The sequence below is a fragment of the Cynocephalus volans genome, chromosome 13 (genome assembly GCF_027409185.1).
Source record: "Cynocephalus volans isolate mCynVol1 chromosome 13, mCynVol1.pri, whole genome shotgun sequence".
NCBI lineage: Eukaryota > Metazoa > Chordata > Mammalia > Dermoptera > Cynocephalidae > Cynocephalus > Cynocephalus volans.
The window spans coordinates 32,930,013-32,955,740 of NC_084472.1; the positions used below are offsets into that span (position 1 = coordinate 32,930,013).

At 37.3% G+C, this 25,728-nt stretch overlaps 1 protein-coding gene across 3 annotated transcripts in view; it reads left to right on the forward strand.

The window, feature by feature from the left end:
• Positions 1-25,728, forward strand: part of KIAA1328 (KIAA1328 ortholog) — a 357,584-nt gene that overhangs the window by 272,272 nt on the left and 59,584 nt on the right. For all 3 annotated transcript variants that reach the window (XM_063077081.1, XM_063077082.1, XM_063077083.1), the window contains 2 exons: positions 7,882-8,063; positions 22,945-23,053. In XM_063077081.1, the coding sequence (XP_062933151.1) occupies positions 7,882-8,063; positions 22,945-23,053 (291 nt within the window). The remainder of the gene's footprint in view (positions 1-7,881; positions 8,064-22,944; positions 23,054-25,728) is intronic.

Here is a 25,728-nt window from a genome sequence, read left to right on the forward strand (position 1 = left end):
TTGATTAGGCAAGAAAAATATTGGAGGGCCGAGCCCGTGGCGCACTTGGTAGAGTGCGGTGCTAGGAGCGCGGCGACGCTCCCGCCGCGGGTTCGGATCCTATATAGGAATGAACGGTGCACTCACTGGCTGAGTGCCCGTCACGAAAAAGAAAAATATTGGAAAGAAATAAGTAAAACTGTCTTTATTCTCAGATAACATGATTGCCCACAGGGAAAAATCCTAACGATCCTACAGAAACCACTACCAGAATTATTAAGTCCATTTAAATAAGTCTATCACAAAATACAAGTTCAATGTAGAAAAATGAATTTTATTTCTGTATAACAACAGTAATTAGCATACAAAGTAAAAGAAAGCATTTATAAATTAAATGCTTTTTAGTTAAGCATTTAATTTATAAATTAGCATCAAAACCATCAAATACCTAGGAATAAATTTAACAAAAGAAGTACAAAGTCTCTACATTGATAAGTACACAATGATGCTGAGACAAATTTTTTAAAAATGGAAAGAAAAACATGCTCAGTATTGTTATAAATATCAATATTTTCCCCCAAATTGAAGCTTAGATTCAATGCAATTTCAGTTAAAATACCAGCATACAGTTTTACAGAAATTGGCAAACTTGTTCTGAAATTTATATGAAAATGTGACAATCTTTGCTATTGTAGAAGAATAAATTGAAGGACTTATGCTACCTAGCTTCAGGTATGTAAATTAAAGTTATGTAATCAGTATAGGTTGGTATCACATTAAGATAAGTGAATAGATCAATGGAAAAGAATAGAATCCATAAACAGACCTACATACTCATATGCTCAACTGCATTTTGACAATTTGGCAGAAAAAGGGAAGTCTTTTAAACAAATAGTAGTGGATATACTGGATATAGAAATGTGGAGGAAAATGAACCTTGATCACTACCTCACATGATAGCCATAAATTAATTTGATCCTGAAGTGTTAGAACCTTACTGAAGTGAGAAAGAGCATCCACAGAGGGAGCAGCTTAGCATAGAATATAAGGGCTCATGCAGGGTGGGAACTGAGGGATTCCATAGTGGGGGTGGAATGGTGCTGGGTGTTGAAGCTGGAGCAGAATGAGGAGGAAGGTGTCTATGTGGAGGCTGGCCTTGCATGGGATCTTTTTACTTGATCCAATAAATTGCAATTAATGAACCTATAATGAGCTGACAACAGCTTAACCACCCTACCAATCAGCATGCTATACCTGAAACTGCGGTTTCTAAAAACCATAGCACCTGCACACTAAGAGGAACAGAAGTGCAGAGGACCCCTATACAACCTTCCACCCGTGACACTAGACCAGAAAGGCCACTGCACATGACCAAAAACTTCAGAAACTCAGGGACACAGGACAGGAAGCTGATGGCAACCTTGCATCAGCCTGTTAAGTGTTAATTATGCTAGATTCTTCTCCACAGCTGAATATTCCTCCCTTTAGTTTGGACAGAGAAACACCCCCATCTCAGAACAACATTTAAACCCTCCCCTTAAGAATTCATGAAGCATTCCTCATTCTTGAGGTCGAGGTTGCCTGTGCACCCTTCTGAGCATACTTCACAATAAAGACCTATTGTTTGAATATTCCATCTGTCTAACCCTCTTCCTTTCCTTTCCCCTTACCACGCTCACCTTGATGTGGGCTCCTCTTGGTCCCATGAAAGATTTTTTTTCTTCATGGTTTAACCAAGAATGAAAGAGAGTAAGGCTAGGCCTGTGAACCAAACTGACTCCATTTTCCCTGCAGAGGACACTTTTGTTACTTTTCCACTCCTCAGTCATGAGACCCCCTCTGGGCAAATGATTACCCCATGGGCTGCCCAGACAAAACAGACTGAGATAAGAGAAGAAACAGACATTTACGGAGTTGCAAAACTCCTCCCCAAGGCTTGTTTACTATAATTGTAAAAGTTACAGATTAACCTTAAGACCCCCCTTTAGGAATTCCCACCTGAGCACAAAGCATCAAGGTGACTGCTACAATGACCCTCCCAGGGTTACAATGATAAACGCCACTGCAATTTTGGACCTACTGAGCATGCACTCATGATGCAACCAGGAAGAACAGAACAGACCACCTCCAGTGATGCTGGCCTGCCACCCCTTAACTCCTTTCCCCATAAAAGACCCTGAGCAGCTCCCCTCGGGGGGCTAGCCTTACTGTTAAGGCTTATGCTATCTCCTCTTTTAATAAAGTGTTGCTTGCTTTACTATTTGGGTACATTGTTCATTTCTGTGACTTTGGAATCTGAGAGCCTAATTTAATCACTGGCAAAAATTGGAAAGCTTTGGGCACCAGAGAGGACTCCAGCTGCAAGAGGCAAGTGGCCACTGGGACTATTTTGCTCCTATGTCTCTGCTGCTGGTAGATCTCTCCTGGAGTCCCTGGCCTAAATTCTGACAAGGCAATGCTTTATTCTCTTTAGCTTTCTCTGATTTTCTGAGCCCTCTGCTGTTTGGTTGGATTGTATCCACTTCTGTATAGGTGCACCCTGGAGGGCTTCTGGCTATGCTTTGTTTTTCTGATTTAAATCTTGTTGACACTTTTCTTCTTTGTGCTGAAAACGGTGGGGAGAACTGCTTTTATCAATTACTGTTAATGGAATAGGTTGGCCCTGCCAATTAGGACTAGGCTAAACTGGACCCCACTGCTCCTCTTTTCTCTTTGTTTGTTTGCTTGGTTAGACATTTAGTTGAGTACTGGTAATCTTAATAAACGTTCCAATCCTTGCATCAACTTTTGGACTTTCAGATCATTTGTTTAAGGCAAGAGGGCAAGCCAAGCCTGACCTGTTTGTAACAAGAACTTGGAACTGCCATCCAGTAATAATTTCTATCTTGAATTCCCTCAGTACATACTCCAAACCTTTACCTCTTCTCTCAATACCCATTTCTCTCACTCACAAGAATGAATTTACCTCCTCCTTCACCAAGAAAATTGAACTGCCAATTTTAAATCCTAATTTTTTTTTTTTTTTTTTTTTTTTACAGCTGGCCAGTATAGGGATCTGAACCGTTGACCTTGGTGTCATCAGCATCATGCTATAACCAACTGAGCTAACTGGCCAACCTCTAAATATTTTTTTAAAACTGTTTCTTCCTTTCCATTCCTACCACTGCTTCTTTATTGCAGATCCTTATCTCTCACCAGAGCTCTTTCAGCAGCCTTCCAAACTCAGCCAATTTCCTGCAATTCATTCTCTAAATGGTGTCAGAGTAACTTTTCATAAATTCAAGTTGGGTCATGTTTTTTTTTTTCCTTAGTCCTTCAGTGACTTGGCCTTGCCTGTTACAAGATAGAATGCAAGCCTCTTGATATGGAAAACAAAACCTTTTATGATTTGGCCTGAAAAGGACGAGTCGACACCAGTTGACGATCCACCGGAGAGAGCTCGCTTTATTAGGCAGCACACACACATATAGAGAGAGCTTTAAGGGAAAGCTGATTGGTTTAAAATACAATCCCTATTTAGCATACTGCATGGGGCTTGGGGGGGAGCTGATTGGCGTGCGATTCGCGCCGGCGGGAAGGAGAATGCGGAAGAGAAGGGCAACCAGCGCCATGATGGGGTGCGGCCGAGAAGGGCTTATGTGATCAGGGTGTGATCCCTTGGGGCATTTGGGTTCTTACATGGCCCATTCCTATCTGACCTGCTCCACCTCCACTTCTTCCCACCCCATAACCCAGACTTGATACTATAACAATACCAAACTATTTAAATTGCCCAAAATATGAGGTGAAGTTTTGTTTATTGACATATTTGCTAGTACTGTTTTTCTTCCACCTAGAACTGCCTTCCATCCTTCTTTATCCCCCACTTATCCTTCAAGGTTTACTTTGAATGCATCAGGAATCTCCCTACAGTTATGCAGATAGAGTTAGATGCCCTGCCTTTGTGCTCCTATACCATCCTGCATATTCCTGAATTACAACATTTACCATACGCTATTAAAAATTCTGTTTCAATGACTGTCTACACCACTAAAATCACTTTAAGAGCAGGAACCAGATCTTTTTTATGTTTGTATCCCCAGCACTTAGCAGGTATCAGATACCCAACAACTGTTTGTTTCCATATTTGCCTACCTCAGCCCCATATACAAATCAGGCCCATAAAGTATGCCCTCATTAAATATCTGATGAATATATAAATGAATGATTAATTTGGCAATTTATTGAACAGAAATAAGGAAACCAGGAGTTGTGACAACAGAGGTTGTTCATATGAGTGAGTAGGAGGATGGTGATATCATTAAGTTTTGTTGTGAGGTTGCCACACGGAAAAGGAACCAGAAGACCCAACTGAGCATTTAAAAGGGGGGTTTTATTGACCAGCCGGAGACTGTCCCTCCAAGAAAGTCTCAGAAGGGAGCAGCCCTGACTTGAAGTTCAGAGGGTTTTTTAAAAGGCACATTTTTACATTAGTCACACAGTTAAAATTATCATAGTCACACACTTATAGTTATCATATAGTTACACATATACACACATACCCTCCTGGTGTGAGGAGCGGGTTTGGGGAGGCCTAGTGCAAGCTGATAACAGAAGCTGAAACAAGCCCATTAATCACTCAGGGGCAGATTGGGTGGGGAACATCAAACAAAATTCAAACTACTCTAAGTGCAGGCTAATATTTAGCTTTTAACTTCTATCAAGGGAGGCTAAGGAGCTAAGGGGGATTTTTAAACAATAACATTTTTTAAGCAATTCAAACATTATTTAAACTTAATTAATCTACCTTGTCACACAGCAAGCAGTTTCACAGAAGTGAATTGCGTATGTTATGAAAGTGGGGGTCACCCTATCTCAGTTTGAATGGAAACAGATGGAGGAACTAGTTTCAAATAAAGATAATGCATTGCTTTAGCATGAGTTAGTTTGGGAGGCATGACAAGACATTCCTTTATAGTTTTTCATCAGAGAGTTCATCAGATCTTTAGTTTTGGAGAGCACTGTGACCTAGAGGAATCTATTGTATGTATTTAGAAATTGTAATTGAAGATACAGAGGGTACAGTGGCAAGGATCACCAAGAAATTGCTAAGGGGGAAGAGAAGGACAGGGACAGAATCTTCAGGAATGTCTGCATTTAAGGGGAAAGTAGTAGTAGAGTTTCCAGTAAAAGAATCTGAGTAAAAGCCTCCTAAAAATAGAAAACCAATAAAGATAATATTATGAAGGCAAAGGAGGAAAAGATTTTTAACAGGGAATCAATTTCTTTGGGTTGTCTGGTAGCAGGCAAGACTTTGAAGAGGAAAACCTGTTCAATTTGTTCTCTAAAAAATAGTTCTAGCAGGTATGTCTGTTATAATAAATTACTGATTTCTAGAAGTTTGGTAGAAAAAGGAAGGAAAGAAGAGATGGTGATGGAAGAGAGATGGTAAAAGGTTTTGTTTGGTTTTTTAATTACAAAGTACATGCATATTGGAAGAAATTAAAGCTCGTTCTTTCTAATGGCTGAATAGTGTTCCTTATGATGGATGTATACTATAATTTACTCATTCTCCTATTGACTTCAGTTTTCTACTATTACAAGTAATTCTGCAGTAACCATCTTTGAATGAATATTCTCATGCTGCTGTTCTGTAGGATAAATTCTTAAAAGTAGAATTGTTGGGAGGGAGGTGTTTTTTTATTTTGTGTTGACAAATCACCTACATAGGACAATATCAATTTGCTTTTCCTCTAGCAGTATATTGAAATGCTTTTGTCTTCACACCCTCACTGACACTGAGTCTTGACTTTCTCACTTAAAGGAACAGTATTTGGTTTTTGGTTTAGGTTTTAGTTTTTAATGGAAGGTCTGATCTTGTTTGTAATCCTAGGAAAGAATTCAGTTGAGAAGAGTAGTTCATAAGCTATAAGAAAAACAGATGATTGACGGGCCATAATCACAGACAGCATGGGTCAAAATGGTATCAACAGTGTGAATAAAAGGTGTAATTTTCTTCTGAGACATTAAGAGAGGATTGGTAGATGGGTGAATATGGAAAAAATACAAATGGAGAAATTTTTCATGTAGTCATTTTTATTTTAGGGAAATCAGAAGCCAGATTCCCTGTGGAAATTGAGAATTGCCAGGATGAGGTTTTGAATAAAGGCACAGAAAAGCCTCTTTGTAAAATGGGGTAAAGAAGCAGGAAGCAATCAGCATTGGAAGCCATCAGCATTGGCTAGTATTGGAAGTTTGGCTGAGCTGAGAATGAATGAATTTTGGGGAAGCCAGTGGTTCATGGTCACATTAATTTTTCTACAAGAGCAAGCAGAGATGTTGTTGTTGGATTTGCCTGGGTTTGAGGCTTCTGGGTTGAGGTAAATTTGTATTACTTTCACAGTGAGGTACTTTTATGCTCCCTGTTTTTCTGTCCCATGAATAGAATATTAATCACTCAAGGCAGCTTGGGTAGGGAACATGAAACAAAATTCAAATTACTCTAAGTGCAGGCTAATATTGGTGCACATCTACTGGTGGGTCTGAACAGGAAAGTGATCTCTGAGGGCTGAGCCCGTGGCTCACTCGGGAGAGTGTGGCGCTGGGAGCGCCGAGGCCGCGGGTTCGGATCCCATATAGGGATGGCTGGTTTGCTCACTGGGTGAGCGTGGTGCTGACAATACCAAGTCAAGGGTTAAGATCCCCTTACCAGTCATCTTTTAAAAAAAAAAAAAAAAAAAAAAGGAAAGTGATCTCTGTGCTCTGGTAAAATTTTTTTTAAAAACGGAGAGAGTATAAATTTAATACATTTCATTGTACCCATATAAAGCCATATTACTAATAGTTTTTTTTTTCTCATATCACTCTGAACATAAAGCCATTTAATTTCTTGGGTTTTATTAACAAACTATGATACGAGCAAATATTACTAAAAATTTTGATCAACACATTTGTAAGTTTATGTGATTTGGATCCTGGTCAAGGACCTCCTGTAATAAGTAACGGGCCCCAAAATACTCCATTCAACTTATTCTTGTCTACAGATTACCTGTGCTTCTAAGAAGTTTAAACATGTTAATTTTTAGAATCTTACTTTTTGAGTAGCTGCCTCTACCTGTTTCCCAGTCTTTTTCTTACTTTAATTTTCACATTGTTTATGAGCATGGGGAATACAAAACCAAAGTGTCCTGAGTCTGTGGTGAACTTAAATTAGAAGTAACAAGGTGGTAGAGTAGTACAGGTAACACATCATCAGAGTATTTCTCCCTAAAATAATGAAATGTTATAAGAGGAAATGTGCTAATGGTGGAAACACAGTTTATTAGAGAGAAAAAAACATATTTACATGTTTTCATTTTCATTACAATGACTTTTACTCTATATTTGCCTTGTTGACTTTATAATGAAATTATGTAAGAACAGAGTCCAATTTTTCCACATGCACTGCTGCACTACTTCCATACTCTGGGTACATAATAAATACTATGACAATAGAAAATGAGAAACTCTGATGCATTTTAAGGCATAATGGTGATATTTTAATCCCTAATGTTCATTTTTAGTACTTGGAAGACATTTTTGATATGCAAGTCTTGTTTTAGCGTACGTTTTATTCCTACATTTATTCTGGTTCTTAGTCATACTCTGTGACTTTATTAGCAGTTTCGTTGGTTTGAGTCTCATTTCCCCAATCCAAATGTATGCTTTTTGAGGATAAATACCACTACTTCTCCAGAATTATTGTGGCAGGACACAAAATAGACCTTCAGTAAATTATTTAAATTATACCTCAATAAAAAAATTAAGAAAAAGAAAGCTCTTACTAACATGAATTGCATTTCAACTCAGGCTGAATTTAAATACTTTGTACGATCTATATCTCCTTCTATGCTCTCTACAGTGCATTCATGTTTATTCTTTCAGTTTATTAAAGTCAAAATGCGATGACTGGCTGCCTGGAGCATCATCATCCCTTAAAAGGTATCAAGACTCCACAAACAGTGCAGAGAATAGGAGAGAGAAGAAAACAGTTGAGTTTCAGTTGCGTATGGAAGATGGTGCCCTGTGGACATGTCAAAAGGAAGATACGCATAGACCCCAAAGAGGTAAGTTTAACATTTACAGTGGTCAAATGAAAAGCTGATGGGGGAAGGTGGTTGCTGCTGCTAGCCAGTGAATTCCAGATTACTTTCTACAGTGCGGAGCAAGAGTTAAATGTTACAAACTGACATGTGCCTGCAAGGCCACAGATAGCTCATCTACTAGATTAGTTGAATTGCTTTCTTCATTTTTCTTAGTATACTACTGATATGAGAAACTATATTCAGGTGGTTCCTCTTTTTGCAAGCAGCAAACTGTAAGAAGTATTCAGTAGTAAGTGTGGTCATAGACAGAAAATAATGTTCAGAGTGAGTAAAGAGGGCAAGAAATTGAACATAAATCTCTCCTGGAAAAGTAAACCCTAACAACTACCAGTTAATCCTCAATTGACTGGAAAATGGGGAAGGGTGGAGGAGAAGTCCTGGACACCTCCACTTGTGGCTAAAACAAAACCTCACAAGTCTAAAGTATATATTACCTAGCAGTCTTTTAAGTGCCAGTGGTATTTCCTATTTTATATGTGGTAGATTCCTAAAAGAAATCAGTTATTAATAACTATGTAAATGTTTAGTGAAAGAAACTTAATTGTGTTTCCCAGTTGTTCTTGGAGTAGCTTTTGGCTTCATCCATCCAGACATTCTTAAAGGAAGGACTTTGGAAGAGAATGGAGCAAGTCTGAGCTCCATTATACAGAAGAGATGTATAGGAACAAAGGATCAGAAAGGTCTCTGAGCTTCCGTCTGTTCATACCTATTTTCCAGACATCTTTTTTTCCTGTTCTCAACCATTATCCCTTATTTCCTTCTTATTTACTTCTTTTTCCACTGGGCTAGGACCTTTCTTTCTAGGACCTCTGGTGTTAAGCAACCAACTTCTCCACGATCTCTCTAACCATACTCTTAAATTTATTTATTTGAAAATTGGGTATTGCTTTATGAGAAGATCTTGCTTGCTTCGCCCTGCCTTTCCTTTTCAGCTTTGTCATGCTTTTTTATTTTAATTATGGTTAATCTAGAAATTGTGTAATCCTTTCCCAGATAATTGAGAGATGATAATAAGTCCAAACTTCAGAAGAGAGACTATTCATAATTTGGAACAAAAGCAAAAGTACATTTTTTTTTTTTTTTTTAACATAAAGCAAAAGTTCTGTAGACCACTGTTACTTTAGGGCAACTTAGAAGCTTCTTTTTAGACTTTTGTTTCCAAAAACAAAAGTGAAATTGAAAGAGACTTACTGTATGAATTAGAATCTACTTTTTTGGTTAGTAGTCCTTCAGATGGGAAACTCTTACTTCAGATTTCTCTATTCTTAGTCATTGCACTTTGGAAAGCAGAGAACCATTCAGAATTGGTGTGAACCAGCCAAAATTGGTGTGCCTTACACCGCAGGGCCTAACATAGTCATCTGTTAACTTGTCAACAAATCTGTGTTGTGTGTCAGCACTAAAATAAAATGACAAAATGAGAAAAATATAGTGTAATAGCAAAGGGACAAATAACTTTTGTTACTGGTTAAGACCGCAGCAACATTAGAAAGCAGCAATTGAAAAGGCACTTTGAGAAACGTATCATCAGGCCAGCCCTTGCTGTGGAGGAGGTTAATCTCTCCCAGGCTCAGCTACAGAAGCCGGAAACCTGGAAAGAGCTTGTGTCCAAAGAAAATCAATTTCTAATTTGAAACAAAATCATTTTTGACTAACAGGGGTTCAGAACCCATTACTTTTTGCTGTATAGTCTGCTGACATTTCAGCACTTTCTGTTGTGCACAATGAATCCTAATAGTCATTTTATAATGTTGCTATACCAATCAATTTAACCAAGAGAAAGCTGTTAGAATTCTTTAAAGTTTTCAGGAACAGTTTTCACTCATGATTTTATTTTTTTCGTTAGTTTCCCCCCACCCACACCCCTTTTTGGGGACATGGGGAAAGGTTGTAGTGTTATAGTAAAAAAAGAAAAAGAAAGAAAGAAACTTTTTCATCTTTTTAAAAAGAATTTTAAAGTATTCACAGGAACTATTAACTTTCTTTTCTGCTCATGAAAGAGACTGTCTCGTATTTTTTTCTTCTTTTATTCTAATATGGAGCCATTAACAAAATTATGGTGTACTTGATCATTGGAGGTACTAAAGTTGCCCCTTTGAGCCATTCTACCCATTGCAGAGCTGCTATATACAGATTACAGTCCAGGGCAAAGTTATTGCATTGGCATTTGCTATGGTGCCTAACCAAATGGGAGACATAAACCTTCCAAGTGTGCTGCAGTGGGTTTGGATACCCTGTTTATCATAAGGCCAATGACCTAGCACTAATTGCCTAAGTTACATTGCTTGGTTTAAGTGCCTCCTTAATTGCTTTTTCCTCTTTATTGTAACTGAATTTTTTAATGTACTTTTCTTCTGGGTTTTATTTTATTTTATTTTATTTTTGGCAGCTGGCCAATATGGGGATCTGAACCCTTGACCATGGTATTATAATACCACACTCTAACCTACTGAGCTAATCAGCCAGTCTTCTTCTGTTTTATATCCTTTGTTTCTTTTGCTGTTGCCCTTTAATCATTAAGTACTACATCGGACATTCACAGCAGGACCATTACTCTTTATTACCAGTCTCTTGCTCCTTTACCTCTCCTAATCTTCTCACCATTCTGCCAACTTTATTGATGCTAAACATGTAAAAAAGACCAGACTCTTGTCTCAAAAAATAACCTTGCGATAGCAAAAATATGTACAGTATTGTCAGAATTGCACTTAATATATAAACTTTTTTTATTCGTCAGTACTTGGATGTTATATTTTAGTTGCTTTTATTGAGCTGTGTGGAACAGGGAGGCATTACTTGGAAAAATCTAAACTTGGGTCAAGAACTTTTAAAAGGCATAAATCTGGAAGCACCCAATCTTCATTCATTCCTCTGTTTTCCTCCCATGCAGTAGTAAAATTCTCTCCCAGCTTGCCTAGAACCTCCCCTTTCTGGGCAATCACTGACTTCCTTTTATAAGAGCCCACAAAGCTGAGGGGTTTTTTTTTTTTTTTTTTTTTTTTTTCTTGTTATGCTGATGAGCTAGCAGAGGTTTTGAGGCCACTGAGCACACATGTTCCAGAACTGAAATGTTAGACCTCTCAGGGTGTGGCACTGCCCGTTCCTAAGTCAAGCTGTAAAGCCATTCCAAAGCCCCGATCCCCTGTTTGTTCCTCTTTTATGGATCCCTAAATTCCCTTAAAACTGAGAGAGGCTGAACCTAGAGTAGTTTGTATTTACCTCATTGTATTGACAATGCCCTTTATTTGTCTTTGGGTTTTTCTTAGATTATATAACCTTATATAACAGCTGCCACTGGTTGAAGTCCTTTGAATGGCTAACCATATTCATTTTTTTATTACTGGAAGAGGATTATTGTAGACTCAGCTGAAGTGAGGCATGATCTCTGAAGCTCCTGTTTGTTCCTCTAAGTGAGCCTGTACTTGCAATGATGTGAGTACTCTTCATAGCCCAAGATGGATTAAATAGGTGACTTCAGGTGGGAAACTCTTACTTCACATTTCTCTATTCTTAGTCATTGCACTTTGTTTTTTGGTTTTTTTTTTTGTTTGTTTGTTTGTTTTGTTTTGTTTTTGTTTTTTTTGTTTTTCCGTGACCGGCACTCAGCCAGTGAGTGCACCGGTCAGTCCTATATAGGATCCGAACCCGCGGCGGGAGAGTCGCCGCGCTGCCAGCGCAGCACTCTACCAAGTGCGCCACGGGCTCGGCCCTTAGTCATTGCACTTTGGAAAGCAGAGAACCATTCAGAATTGGTGTGAACCAGCCATGATTAAAGAAATAAACAAGTTGGAGTATCCAAAGTACAGAAATCATTTCCATCTTGCCTCTAAGGAGCATTTATTCATGTTTCTTTTATTACTGCCATCATCATCATTATTATATATTTAATCATAAGAAAAAGTGCCACAAGATATTCTTTCTGGTTCGCAGAAGTCTTAGCCAAAATGTATGCTAAAAGTTGATGTCTTTATCAGCAACACACAGAATAGTAGCACGGTAGATGGCTATGAATAAACCCAAACATGTAGAATAAATTGTCCTGCCCAGTCCACTAAAAACAGGAATTCAAATGCAAGAGACTAGTGTTAAGCGTTGCAGTTGCTGTGTGTAGAATATTGTCACTTAAGCCAGAGAGAGGGTATACATTTTCCATCCCCTAAAATGGAAAGAAATATCTCAAAATACTTTATAATTTATTTGTTATATATTTTTTGTCTTCTCCCACTACAATATAAGCTCCATATGTTCACTGTTGTATCCCCATCTCCTAGAACATTGCTTAACGTGTGATAGGTGCTCATTATATATTTGTTGGACAAATTAACATAATGTTATATCCTTGTCCCATGTTCCCCAAATAAGGACCTAATCAGTTAGTCCTTTCAACCTCACTGCCTGCAGTGATTTAGTGATTTAAGCAAAATATATACTAGTCTCTTCAAAGTCCTTATGGTGATTGATTGGTAATGTCAAACAGAAATCAGTAAAGTGGGGTCTTAAAAACAGCACTGCCTTGGGAATCAAGAAAACTGGGAGGGGAGGGGATTCATTTGCTTTTATTGTAATTGAGATTTAACTTATATACAGTAAAATTGCACAGGTCTTAAATGAACAGTTTGATAAATTTTGACAATTGTATATACCCCATGTAACCACCACACCAATTAAGAAATAATACATTTCCATTATCCGTGAAAATTTTCTCATGCTTCTTTTTAGTCAGTCCCCTGTGAGGTCTCGCTCCTTGGCTTTCTGATGGCTGCCTTCTCACTGTATCCTTACGTGGCCTTTTCTCTATGTGCCTGTCTAGTGTTTCTCCCTCTTCTTATTAGAACACCAATCATACACTGTCAGGGCCCACCCATATGACCTCATTTAACCTTATTTACTTCTTTAAAGGCCCTATCTCCAAATGCAGTTACATTCTGAGGTATATTGGATGTTGTTAGGACTTCAGCGTGTGAATTAGGGAGGGGTACAACTCAGTTTATAATAACTACTTTCCAATTTTTATGCCTTTTATTTTTCTTATCTAATTCGACTGTCTAGGAGGATTCTATTACAATGTGGAATAAAGTGGTAAAAGTGGACTTTCATGCCTTGTTCCTAATCTTATAGGGAAAGCAGACAGTCTTGCACCATTAAGTATGATTTCAGCTGAGGTTTCTTGGAATTGCCTTTTATCAGGTTGAGAAGGTTCCCTCCTAGTTTGCTGAAAATCTTTGTCATAAGTGGGTGTTGAATTTCATCAAATCTTTGTTCTGCACCCATTCGAGATGAACATTTTTTTTTTTTTTCTTCATTATTCTGTTAATTTAATGATTACCTGATTGGGCAATATTGGGGTACAATGTCTTTTTTTGAAATAACCCTTTGAGGTTGAGTATCAGGTTTTTGGCTAGTGTTATAAATGAGTCAGGAGGATGTCAGTGAAAATGGTGGGAAAGGTACCTTCAGGGGCTTATCCCTCTCCAGAAACACTGAAGAATCTGGCAGAAGCTGTCATCATCAACCTTATCACAACTCTGGGCGATGGAGAAATATTTACAGAAACCAGACAAATGCTTAGCCAGGAGAAAGGCTACTACAACCTGGTAGGAGAACTCTGTGGAGTTTTTTTTTTTTGTCATTTTTTCGTGACCGACACTCAGCCAGTGAGTGCACCGGTCATTCCTATATAGGATCCGAACCCGCGGCGGGAGCGTCGCCGCGCTCCCAGCGCAGCACTCTACCGAGTGCGCCACGGGCTCGGCCCAAACTTTGTGGAGTTTTAACTTAGCCTTGCCCCACCCCCTTCCCAGCATGGCAGCAGTCTTTGAAGATGGCAGCCCAAGTTGCAGGTGTAAGTACCTGGTCTCAAAAGAAGCAGAGCAGACCCTGTTCTGAAGGAATTGTTTGTCTGTTTTGACCTGTCTGTGGATTCCCTAAAGGGCTGACACAAGGGGTTCACCTTTGTTTTGCCTGACTCTGAACTTTCTCAGGGCAGAGAAGCAGATACATGTAGGACATTCTCTGAAAACACTGAAAGTCAAATGAACACACTGCTGCCACCTGAGATAAAGTAACAGTGAGGCAAACAAGGCATTCCAAAAGCCAAAAAATTTGATAACCTAGATGAAATGGACAAATTCCTAGAAATGCACAAACTACCAAAACTGATTCAGAATAAATAGAAAATCTGAATTGACCTATAACAAGTAAAGATATTATATCAGTAATCAAAAACCTCCCAACAAGCACAGGACTACATGGCTTCATTGGTGAATTTTACCAAACATTTAAAGAAGAATTAATATACATCCTTCTCATACTCTTCCAAAAATAGAAGAGGAAAGAATGTGTCCTAATTCATTTTAAGAGGCCACCATTACCCTGATACCAAAACCAAATATAGACATTACAAAAAAACTATAGATCAATATCCTTTGTGAATATGGATGAAAATACCCTCAACAAAATACTAGCAAGCCAAATGTGACAACCTATTAAAATGATTATACATCATGACCAAGTGGGATTTAACCCAAGAATGCAAAGGTGGTTCAACATACAAAATCAGTAGTGTAGTACACCACATTAATAGAAGGAAAAACCAGAAGATCATCTCAGTTGACGCAGAAAAAGCATTTGACAAAATCCAACACTCTTTCATGATAAAAAACAATAAAGTAGGACTAGAAGAGAACTTCCTTAACACAATAAAAGGCCTCTATGTAAAACCTACAGCTAACATCATACTTAATTGTGAAAGACTGAAAAATTTCCCCCTAAGATCAGTAATAAGACAAGTATTCCTGCTTTTACCACTTCTATTTAACATTGTACTAGAATTTCTAGCCAGATCAATATGCAAGAAAAAGAAATAAAACATATTCAGATTGGAAAGGAAGAAGTTAAGCTATCTGTATTAGCAGATAACACAATCTTATATATAAAAAATCCCAGAGAATGCACAAAAAACAATTAGAGGTAATAAATGAATTCAGCAAAGTTGCAGGATAGAATTCAACCCAAAAGAGTCATTTGTATTTTTATACACACTAGTAATGAACTATCTGAAAAGGAAATTAAGAAAACAATTAAATTTATAATAGCTTCAAAACAATAAAATACCTAGGAATAAATGTAACCAACAGTGCTGCAAGACTTGTACACTAAAAAGTACAAAACATTGTTGAAAGAAATTAAAGAAGACCATGGAAAGACATTCTGTGTTGATGGATTTGAAGACTTAATATTGTTAAGATGGGAGTACTTTCCAAAGTGATCTATAAATTCAATCCCTATTAAAATCCCAGTGACATTTTTTGCAGAAATGGAAAAGCCAGTCCTAAAATTCATACAGAATTGCAAGGGTCCCTGAATATCCAACACAATCTTGAAAAAGAGGAACAAAGTTAGAGGACTCACACTTCTTGACTTTGAAACTTACTACAAAGCTATAGTAATCAAACTGTGGTACTAGCATAGGATAGATATATAGGTCAATAGAATAGAATTGAGCCTCAAGAAATAAACCCGTATATCTCTGGCCAATTGATTTTCAACAGGGATGCCAGGGCAATTCAGTGGGGAAAGAATCTTTCAACAAATGGTGCTGGGAAAACTGGATATCCACTTGCCAAAAAATAAATAAATAAATTTGGATTCTTACTCACACTATATATAAAAGTTAACCGAAGCTAATCAAAGACCTAAAAATAAGAGCTAAAACTAGTGTCTAGTATCCAGAATATATTAAGAACTCTAACAACTCAACAACAAAAAGACAAACCAATTAAAAACTGGGCAAAGGACTTAAACAGACATTTCTCCAAAAGATACCCAAATGACCAATAAGCACATAAAAAGATGCTCAACATCACTAATCACTAGGGAAATGCAAATCAAAACCACAATGAGACACCACTTCACACTACTAGGATTTTTATAATTTAAAAAATGGAGAATAACAAGTGTTGGTGAGAATGAGGAGAAATCAGAACCCTCACATGTTGCTGTGGGAATTTAAAATAGTGCAGCCACTACAGAAAATGATTTGGTGATTCCTCAATAAATTAAACATAGAATTACTTTATGACCAATGAATTCCACTCATAGGTATACATCCAAAATACATGACAACAGTTATTCAAACAAAATCTTACAATCGATCATGGCAGTTCTATTTACAATAGCCAAAAGGTGTGAACAACTCAAATGTTCATCAACATGTGATATACATTCTATACGATGGAATATTATTCAACCATAAGAAGGAACGAAGCTCTGATACGTATTACAGTATGTATGAACCTTGAAAACATTATGCTAAGTGAAAGAAGCCAGACACAAAAGGTCACATGTTGTATGATTCTGTTTATATGAAATATCTATAATAAACAAATCCATACGAAGAGAAGGCAGATTATTGGTCACGAGAAGTGGGAAGGGAATGGGAGTTGGGGAAAACTGAGAATGACTACTTAATCAGCATGAGGTTTTCATTGAGAGTGATGAAAAATTTCTGTAAAGATAGTTGTCATGGTTGTGCAGTATTATGAATGTAGTTAATGCCGCTGAATTATACACTTAAAAATGGTTAAAATGGTGTGTATTTTACCACAAAAAAATTAGGCAGGAAATATTTCTTCTTTCTCTGTTTTCTGAAAGAGTTTGTGTAAGATTGGTATTATTTTTTCCCTGTTTGATAAAATTCACCATTGAATCTTCTGGCCTAGAGTTGTTACTTTTGTTGTTGTTAGCGTTGATGGTGATGGTGTAATTTTGGATTTTATTTTGTGTGCCAAAGTTTTAAAATACATATTCATTTTCTTTAATAGATGTAGAACTGTTCAGATTTATTTATTCATAGTGATTTTGACAAGTTTTGTTTACATGGAATTTGCTCATTTCATCTAAGTTGTTGAATTTATTGGCATAAAATTGTTTATACTTTTTAAAAATGGCCTTAGCATCTGCAGTGATATGTGTCTCTCATTCTTGATATCAGTAATTTGTGATTTTCTCTTTTTATCAGTTTTGCTAGAGGTTATCAGTTTTGCTATTTAAAAAAAACAAAAACAAAAACAGCTTTTGCTTTTTGTTGATTTTTTCAATTGTTATTTGTTTTCTATTCCATTGATTTTTAAAAATTTTATCATTATTTCCTTTGTCCTAATTTTTTTAAATTGTTTTTTAATTTATTAATTTTTTTTAACATTCTATGATGTGAAGAAGTTGGAAGGGAGGGGGAGAGGGGAAAGGGGAAGGAAATAGGATGGAAGGAGGAAGGAGAAGGGGCGGAGTTGAGGCCTGTGACACCCCCCTCATTCCCACAGGGGAGACCAAGGGGCTTCTAGCTGTGGCTTGGTCATTGCCAAGCTGGGTGCAGATGTCAGGAGGGTGTGACTAAAGCCCTAGACCCCCACCACTCCAGCTCAGGAGCCCAGGGCACTTCTTGTGGCACCTTGGTAGTCTTCACTGGGCTGGGTGTGTGTGTCAGGGGGATGTGGCTGAGGCCCCACACTGCCCCAGCTTGGGAGAGCCTGAGGTGCTTCCTGCAGAGCCTTGGTGGTTGTTGCTTGGCTGGTTGTGGGTGTTGGAGGGTGGGACCAAGGCCCTCAGCCCCCCCCACTGCCCCAGCCTGGGAAAGCCAAGGGCACTTCCTGCGGTGGCTTGGTGGTTGTTGGTGAGCTGGTTATGTGTGTTGCGGGGCATGACCCCAGCTGGGGAGAGCCAGAGGCACTTCCTGTGGCAGCTTGTTGGTTGTTGCTAGGCTGGTTGCATGAGTCTGGGGGGCGTGACCAAGGCCCTTGGCCCCTCACTGCTCTGGCCCAGGTGAGCCTGGGGCGCTTCCTGTGGCAGCTTAGTGGTTGTTGCTGGGCTGGTTGTGGGTGTTGGGGGGGAGTGGCTGAGGCCTGAAGCCCCCTAACATATACTAATTTGAGTTTAATTTGCTCTTTTGTTTTCCCTTAGCTGCTTAGGTTGAAAACTTACTGATTTTGCTTGAAAGTTTGATGACTTTGGATCTTCTTTTATAATATAAGCATGTAAAACTTTGACTTTAAGCATTGCTTTAGCTACCTCCCACAAATTATGACAGGTTGTGTTTTCATTATTATTAATTTCAAATATTTTCTAATTTGTTTGTGATTTTTTTTTTTTTTTGGTCTACAGGTTATTCTAAAGTGGCACAATTTTGGTATTTTTGTGGTGTCTTATTGGTATTGACTTCTAATTTAATTCTGTGTGGTCAAATAACATTCTCTGTGTGATTTCAGTCCTTTCACATGTACTGAGTTTGCATTTGTTGGGTGTAGTATTCTCTAATAAAAAATAGGCCAATTTACTTGATAGTATTTTTTAATTGTTCTAAATCCTTATTTCTATCTGTTCATTTTACCTAGAGGGGTATTAAAATCTACAATTAAGATTAGCTTTCTTGCTATATTTTTGTCAACTTTTGCTTCATATATTTTGATTCTTTATTATCAGATTCATATGAGGGTACTTCAGAAAGTTTGTGGAAAAATATGAATCTTTCCATGAACTTTTTGAAGTATCCTTGTACATCAGGATTGTTTTATATTATTGATGAATTCTCTCTTGTTATGAAATGCTCCTTTATTTCTAGTAATAATTCTTGACCTAAAACCAGCTTTCTTTTCCTTGATGTCTTCATGGTGTTTTCTTTCCAACCTTTTACTTTCAGGTTCTCTGTTCTCTATATTTAAAATGTGTGTCCTATTAACAGCATGTAGTTGGGACTTGATGTATTATCTAATCTGAATTTGATGATATGATTGGTATAAGTCTATTTAAGTATGTAAGTGAAAATGTCAGATAGGTAAATATATTTAGAGTCCTGAAGAGAGGTTCAGGCTAGAGAGAAAAAATTAGGAGTCTTCAGTCTATAGATCACATGTGAAGCCATGAAATTGGATGGGATCACCAAGGAAGTGAGTGCAATTTGAGAAGTCATTTATTAATCATGGAGTATGGTTAGGGATTTTTTAATATAGATTTTTAATGAGAAAGGATGCTGAGAATAGTAGAAATTCTAGCCTAGAATACTAAAAATTTTAGCCTTCTCTTAGAAGTTTATGGGACAGATGCTTGTAATTGTTGGTATACATAATATTAAATCAAAGTTTATCAAAAGAACAAATACAAGCTGATATATAGCTTTCTGAAAATTTAGTAAGTAATAGCATTTAGAGAATTTTAAAAAGTAATACTTAAACTTGACCTATGCCTTAGTGCAATCATTCTTATCCATTTTGGGATCACATACCCTTTCACAAATTGATGAAAGCTTTGGCCCCTTTCCCCAGAAAAATGAATGAGCACATACATATCCATTTGCTGTGACTACAATTATGAGGAATTCACACATTCCTGAAGTACACCCATGAATTATAAAAATCCCTGGACCCTCTGTTAAAATTTCTTCCTTACTTTGTCCCTATCAAATGTCAGTTGTCTAAACCAAACTTTTGACAGAAGAATCAAAACAGAAAAATAAGACTAATGACTTATAAGACTAATGACTAATAAGACTTAGACGGTAATAGTGACTGAAAGGATATGTGTATTCTGTCACTACCAGGCATTTCTTTTTGCCTTTCACCTCAACTACAAATTCCTTTCAGTTGTTTCTACTTCTGTTTGTCCATCTTAATTTCCCCAGGATATTACCCAGATGGTTGTATTAGTAGTGAACTCTTTACCTTCCTCTGTTCTATCTGTTCCACAGTGTTCTAAATTCTGCCACAAGATTAATCTCTCCAAAAACCAGTTTTGTTTTGTTTTTTTTATGGTGGTTGTTATAGTTTTGTTTTATTTTGAAGGCTATTTAACATAATGGTTAGGAGTTTGCAATACAGAGTCAAACAGACATTGATTGCATTCAAAACCCAGCTTTGCTCTTACTAGCTGTGTGAAACTGGATGTGGTACTTGACCTTTTCACAGTATCCACTTCCTTATCTATAATATAAGAACAATAATATAATTTAAAGATTGTTGCAAGGATCAATAAGATAATGCTTGTAAAGTGACTTAAAGTAATTAACTAGGTACCAAGGCCATAGTGATGTTCAATAAATATTTCCTGAGTACATTATTTAGCCTTGAGATTTTTAATGCTTTTGCTAATGTAAGTTTCTCTGCCTCAAACTTCATGCTACTCATTCTTTCCTATCAAAATTCCACCTCCTGTATCAAATCTTACCTAATCCTATAGCCACATGTGATCTCTCCCACTTCTTAATTCCTCAGACTTTTCATATTGCATATCACAGCAGTATAGCATAATGGTGAAAACTCGAATCAGATTGTCTGGACATGGATGCTGGTTCCATCACTTACTAGCTTTGTGACCTTGGGCAGGTCACATAAGTCCTCTATGGTTTATATTCCTTATCTGTATGTTATAAAAATAGTATCTATTTCAAAGGTTTTTATGAGGATAAAAATAATTTCTAAAAAAGGAAAAGCTGTAGAAATAAAGCTAGAGGGGGATAGGAGAAGACCTAGGCAGTGAACAGGTATTAACTACAAATGGGCAGAAGGGAACTTTTTGAACCAAGGAAATCTTCTAAAACTGGATTGTAAAAATAAATATGTAAAAACCATGACATTTGAAAAAAAAACAAAAACTGGCTTATGACTATCCTTTTATAGCTACTAATATCAAATAAAGTTTACTAAAAATTTACTATTTATCAAACTGTACAGTTAAAATGGATGTTTTATGGTATTCAAATTATACCTTAAAGCTGTTAAAAAGAAAAAAATATATATATAGGTATACATACAGATGTGTGTTTGTGTATGGAAAATGCTTAGAACAGTGCCTGGCACATATTAAGAATATTATATGTGTTCACCGCTATCATTACTTTATACTGCCTTGTGTTATCTGTTTCTTTATGCAGTAGTTAAGAGTCTGATTTCCTTACTCTCACACTGTCCTTCCCCTCCCCATAAACTAAGCCTGAGCTTAGTCCTTGCCCATCATTAGGTACTCAGATATTTACTGACTGGATGCACTCTTTGTGCTACCGAATGGGGCCCTTGGGCTCTCTATGCAATAGAAATTGACAAGAAGCCAAACTGGAGTCGCAGGCAAGGCTTTATTGGGGCTTATGCTCGAGCACAAGGGAGACAGCATGGAATGGAGGGTCCTTTGGCTGTCTCCCCAAGAGGGAGGTTGGGGAGAATTTAAAGGGACTTAGGCGAGAGAGGGTTGACATCTAAGCATGTAGATGTGGGGATTTCTTGGTGCTTATGCAATTAGAGGTCATGCTTCTTCATGTATCACATGTCTCATTAGCATGTTAAATCTCCACCAGTGAGCATGATTTTTAGTACTGTAATGAGGGAAAAAGTTGGTGAAAGTTCAGCACTGGAGTACATCTTGGCACGAGCTGGGTTGGTCCAGTTCTAACAGCTTAATCTTCTCCTTTAGGTAAATGTCCTGCTCCCTTTTCCCTGCAAGATCCTGCTTAAGAGATTCACAGCTTAGCCTTTCCCTTATGTGGGTGTGAGTTGGATTCCTGTGGTTGGGAGGCTGTTTGTCTCAGCTCTTTGTAGTTAGAGGTGAAGTGCCCAAGGTCCAGTCCCCATTCTGTCTCATATGGACTGATGGAGTTTATGTCTAGTGTGAGTATGGTACTGGTTTGGGTTGAGGGTCCCATAAGTTTGGGTATACAAAGAGGACTGACTGAATTGTGCATTTGGACAGCTGGTCTGTTACATGTACACATAATAAAGAATAGTTGATATTGAGTATAGCTTTTGAATACCGAGGGTAATGGTTATTGTTTTGATGCTAATCTCTACAGATGTAAGACTTTGCCCTTCTCTAGGCCTGCTTTTCTCTGGTCACCCCTAAACTTTTGCCATTTCCCCAGAGCTGGCATACTGTACTCTTGGCATTTTAGGGTCTGGTATTCCCAGCGTTCCAAAGTTGTCTTCGTGTTATTTGAATACTCATCCTTTACTCAAAAAAGAGCGGCTCTTCACAGATAACTTCTTTATGCATCCTGGGTAACTAGCAGTTTCCCAGGAACCAGAAGAAAATTGTGAATGGGATTCTTGTAGTCTTCCAAGATAAAGACAGGGGTATTTTGTGTTGTTTGGAAAATAATAAATAGAAAATAAAACAAAAAAAATTTTTCTACTTATACCAACTTTCTATATAGCACTCTAGAATAGAAAAGTAGTTATCTACTAAATATTGTTTGTTAGAAGTGAACAGATGCCAAATCAGCCAGTGGTTTGGGAAGATAAAGTATTGCTTTGGAACTTGCTTATGGCCCTAGAATGGATAGTTGGTTGAACTTCTCTTGCAATTAAGGCATATGTTTTTGCCCTATGTAAAGTTCTTTAAAAGAAATTTTCAGGATTTATGTATACCATGAAAGTGTTTTGAAAAGGATCAATATAAGTTGCAGGGTTTGGAGATACAAAGTGCTAGAATTTTCTATCTTGTCAGAGAGAAGGAAGATTTTTTCTTATGAAAAAGGGAACAAAATAAAACAACCTACCTTCTTGGGCATTTTTGCAGTAAACCCAGATCAGCAGGAATATGACAATCAGGTTTAAAAACAAAGTCTCTAATTAGTCTGTTATTGCACAAATGTACATTTTTAAAACATGGCATTGTGTATCCCTGGTGTTTACAAAACCAAAACAATTCACTGAGTTTTTCGTCTGTCATTGTTCCATTTCAGGGAAAAGAATGGCCTACCTTTCTTTGAAGCTTGGGAATTCTTCTGTCTAATATATTACTCGTAATGGACTTTTTGATTTCCTTTCATTGAGCACTCAAATTATTTCCTTTATCGTTCATACAGGGACAGTGACAGGAGTTAGAAAAGATGCATCCACATCTCCTATGCCAACAGGAAGCCAAAAGGAGCTTGTAACCACAGCCACATCATCATTCCAACACAACACCTCCCGGTAAGCTTCAGGGATTGTTTGGTTTAATAGTCTCCATCTGGGAGCATTTTTTTTTTAAAGTTTATTTAATAAGGAATGGAAAGATCTTGACAATTCTTAGAGGCTCTTATTCAAGAGGAAACCCTTATTTTCAAGCATCTGGATTTGGCCTGCTTAAACCACATGGAGTCCTTTCCTTTATACATGCACTTCCTTAATTGATCTTGGTAATTGGCAAGGATTTCCATAGAAACCCAAAGCTAATCCTTCATCAGAAAATCTGCTTAGCGGCAGGTACTTCCCAATTTATCATGAAATGGCTACACATTTGGACTATAAGTTTAACTAAATGAATTAATTGATATTGATAATTACAGTGGCTTTTGTACTAGTTAAAGGGATATGAACATTTACTTATACCAGAGACATTTGAGAAGTTAATCATTTGATCAACCTTTTCTAGAGTCAGAGAAAGAAATATTTAAAATTCCTCATATCTAATAAGCCAACTGCTGTGTTACACATTTAAGGCTAAATATATAAACATCGATACCAAAAGGGCTCGGTTTATGTTTCCTTGGGGATATAAATGGTTTTGAGCATTTGAATTCCTAGCATCTTATCAGGTGAATATAGCTTTTAAGACTTAATTTGTAGTTAATTCAAAGTCCATTGGCTTTACAAAGTAGAAATGCCTAAATTGTTGGTCTCAAGCTTGATGGTTTTAAAGATGCACTCTAAAATTTATTCTTTGATTGGAGGTAATTTCAAGAGAGAGATAAGCATTATCTCTTCCTCCTCTAAAGAGTTGTGTTTCAGCCCAGTGCCTATAGAAATACTGTCCCACAGAAGCCAAACCTAGGCATCTTTAAGAACCACTGTTCATTCTGTTGTGGCTCGTATATGTTGTGCCTTTAAGTCTGGAGATGGAAGGGTAAGCATCTTTAAGAACTTTTGAGACATGATTCTAACACAGAGGATAATAATAATGGCTGCCATCTCTCAAGTATCTACTATATGCCCAGCACTGTGCCAAGCCCTTTATATGCATTATCTGATGTAATCTTCACAATTTGGTGAGGTGGTATTGTCATCTCCATTTTAAAAATTAGGAAACTAAGGCTCAGAGAAATTGACCGACTTGTTTAAGGTCATATAGCTAATAAGAGATAGAGTCAGCATTTCAGACTCCAAAGCCCATAATCTTAAATATTGTGATACTTGACAATGAAAACCTCTCTATTTTGGAGACCACCCACAATCAAAAGAGAATTTAACTAGTTTGCCACATTCTTTTTCCATTGCTCCTTTCTTTTATTTTTGATGCTCCTGTTGTTGGCATTTTGCCAAAGACCCACAATGAGTTGTGATTCTGAACTGTTAATGGGGTTCCCTGTTTGGACCACTTAACATTGTTGCTAAAAGCTTGTGCCAAAGAGTTTCCATCTTCTGTGAGGGATTCATTTGGAGGAGTTAGAGGTAAAGAGGGGAGATAGTCTGAATTTTCCATATTAGTGAGTTTTCCTGTTGTTGAAAATTGAAATGAGATCTTTAACATCACTTCAGTATGTTTTTGATGGTTACATTTCAGTTTAGAGAAGCATCAAAAAGAGTAATAAAATGTTTCTCCAGTAAGGGTTTTGTAAAACATCCTCAGCATACATTTTCTGAATGGACCATATCAGCTTTGTGGAATTTTATAAGCCCAGGTTAAAATTGCTATGAAGACTCTATATACAGACCTTTGAAGAAGGATTCTTTATCTGTTAGTCCTTGATACTGCAGTCAGCTAAATATAGTTTCTCACAAGCTCCTTAAACAATGAGCATTTGGCTAAATAAAACAATGTGTAGCATACCAGATTTTATCCTTAGGAGTGCACGATGGCATATTATAGGTCTATTATACAAAGTGCAGAGTTGAAAAAAAGATTCAGTACTATGAAAATCAGTTACAGGAAGTCACAGTGGTTGCTTTCCAGACTTCAGAGTTGGGATTATTTGAATTGTTTTTATTTCAAAATGTAGAAAAGGCTTTTTGTTATAAAATGCTTTTCGGTTATATGCAAACTCTTAATGCAAAAGAAAAGCCTATTGTTCTTCATCCAACAAACCTTTGAAGGCACTGAAGAGAACAAGAGTAAGATCCCTTCTCCTCACCACCCTAAATTCCAAGAATTTTTGAGACTTGAAAAAGAGGATGGAGGTGGGACAGATGCTAGTGGCAGATAGGTTTTCCTTTGTTCTCTGAAAACACCTAGAATACTCCCAAATGTTCCATGTGCAGTGAAAAAAAAAAAAAAACAGGTGCAGCAAAGTCATCTTTCTCATTCACAGTGTAGGTTGTTAATTGTTCTCTCTGCTGGCTGTCAATATAATGTGAAATTTTCATTCCCCATTCAGGATGGAAAAAGTTGTGGCTGAAAATGTTAACATTTGCATTTTTATTTGTTGATTTATTTAAAGGACAGACTTTCCTACAGCAATCCATCACTTGTTGACACCCCAAGTATGAATAATGTATTGTACACTTGTGGTTACAATGTGTAATAAGTGCTAGAGACAGTAAAGGAATGTTAACTATGTTGCAAATGTAATATTTATTGACATAAAGTTTATCACTTTCAAGGTTCAGTAATACTGACCATAAAACATTAATATCACTTATCGTGATTTTAGCCGAGCGCCTTTGTATGT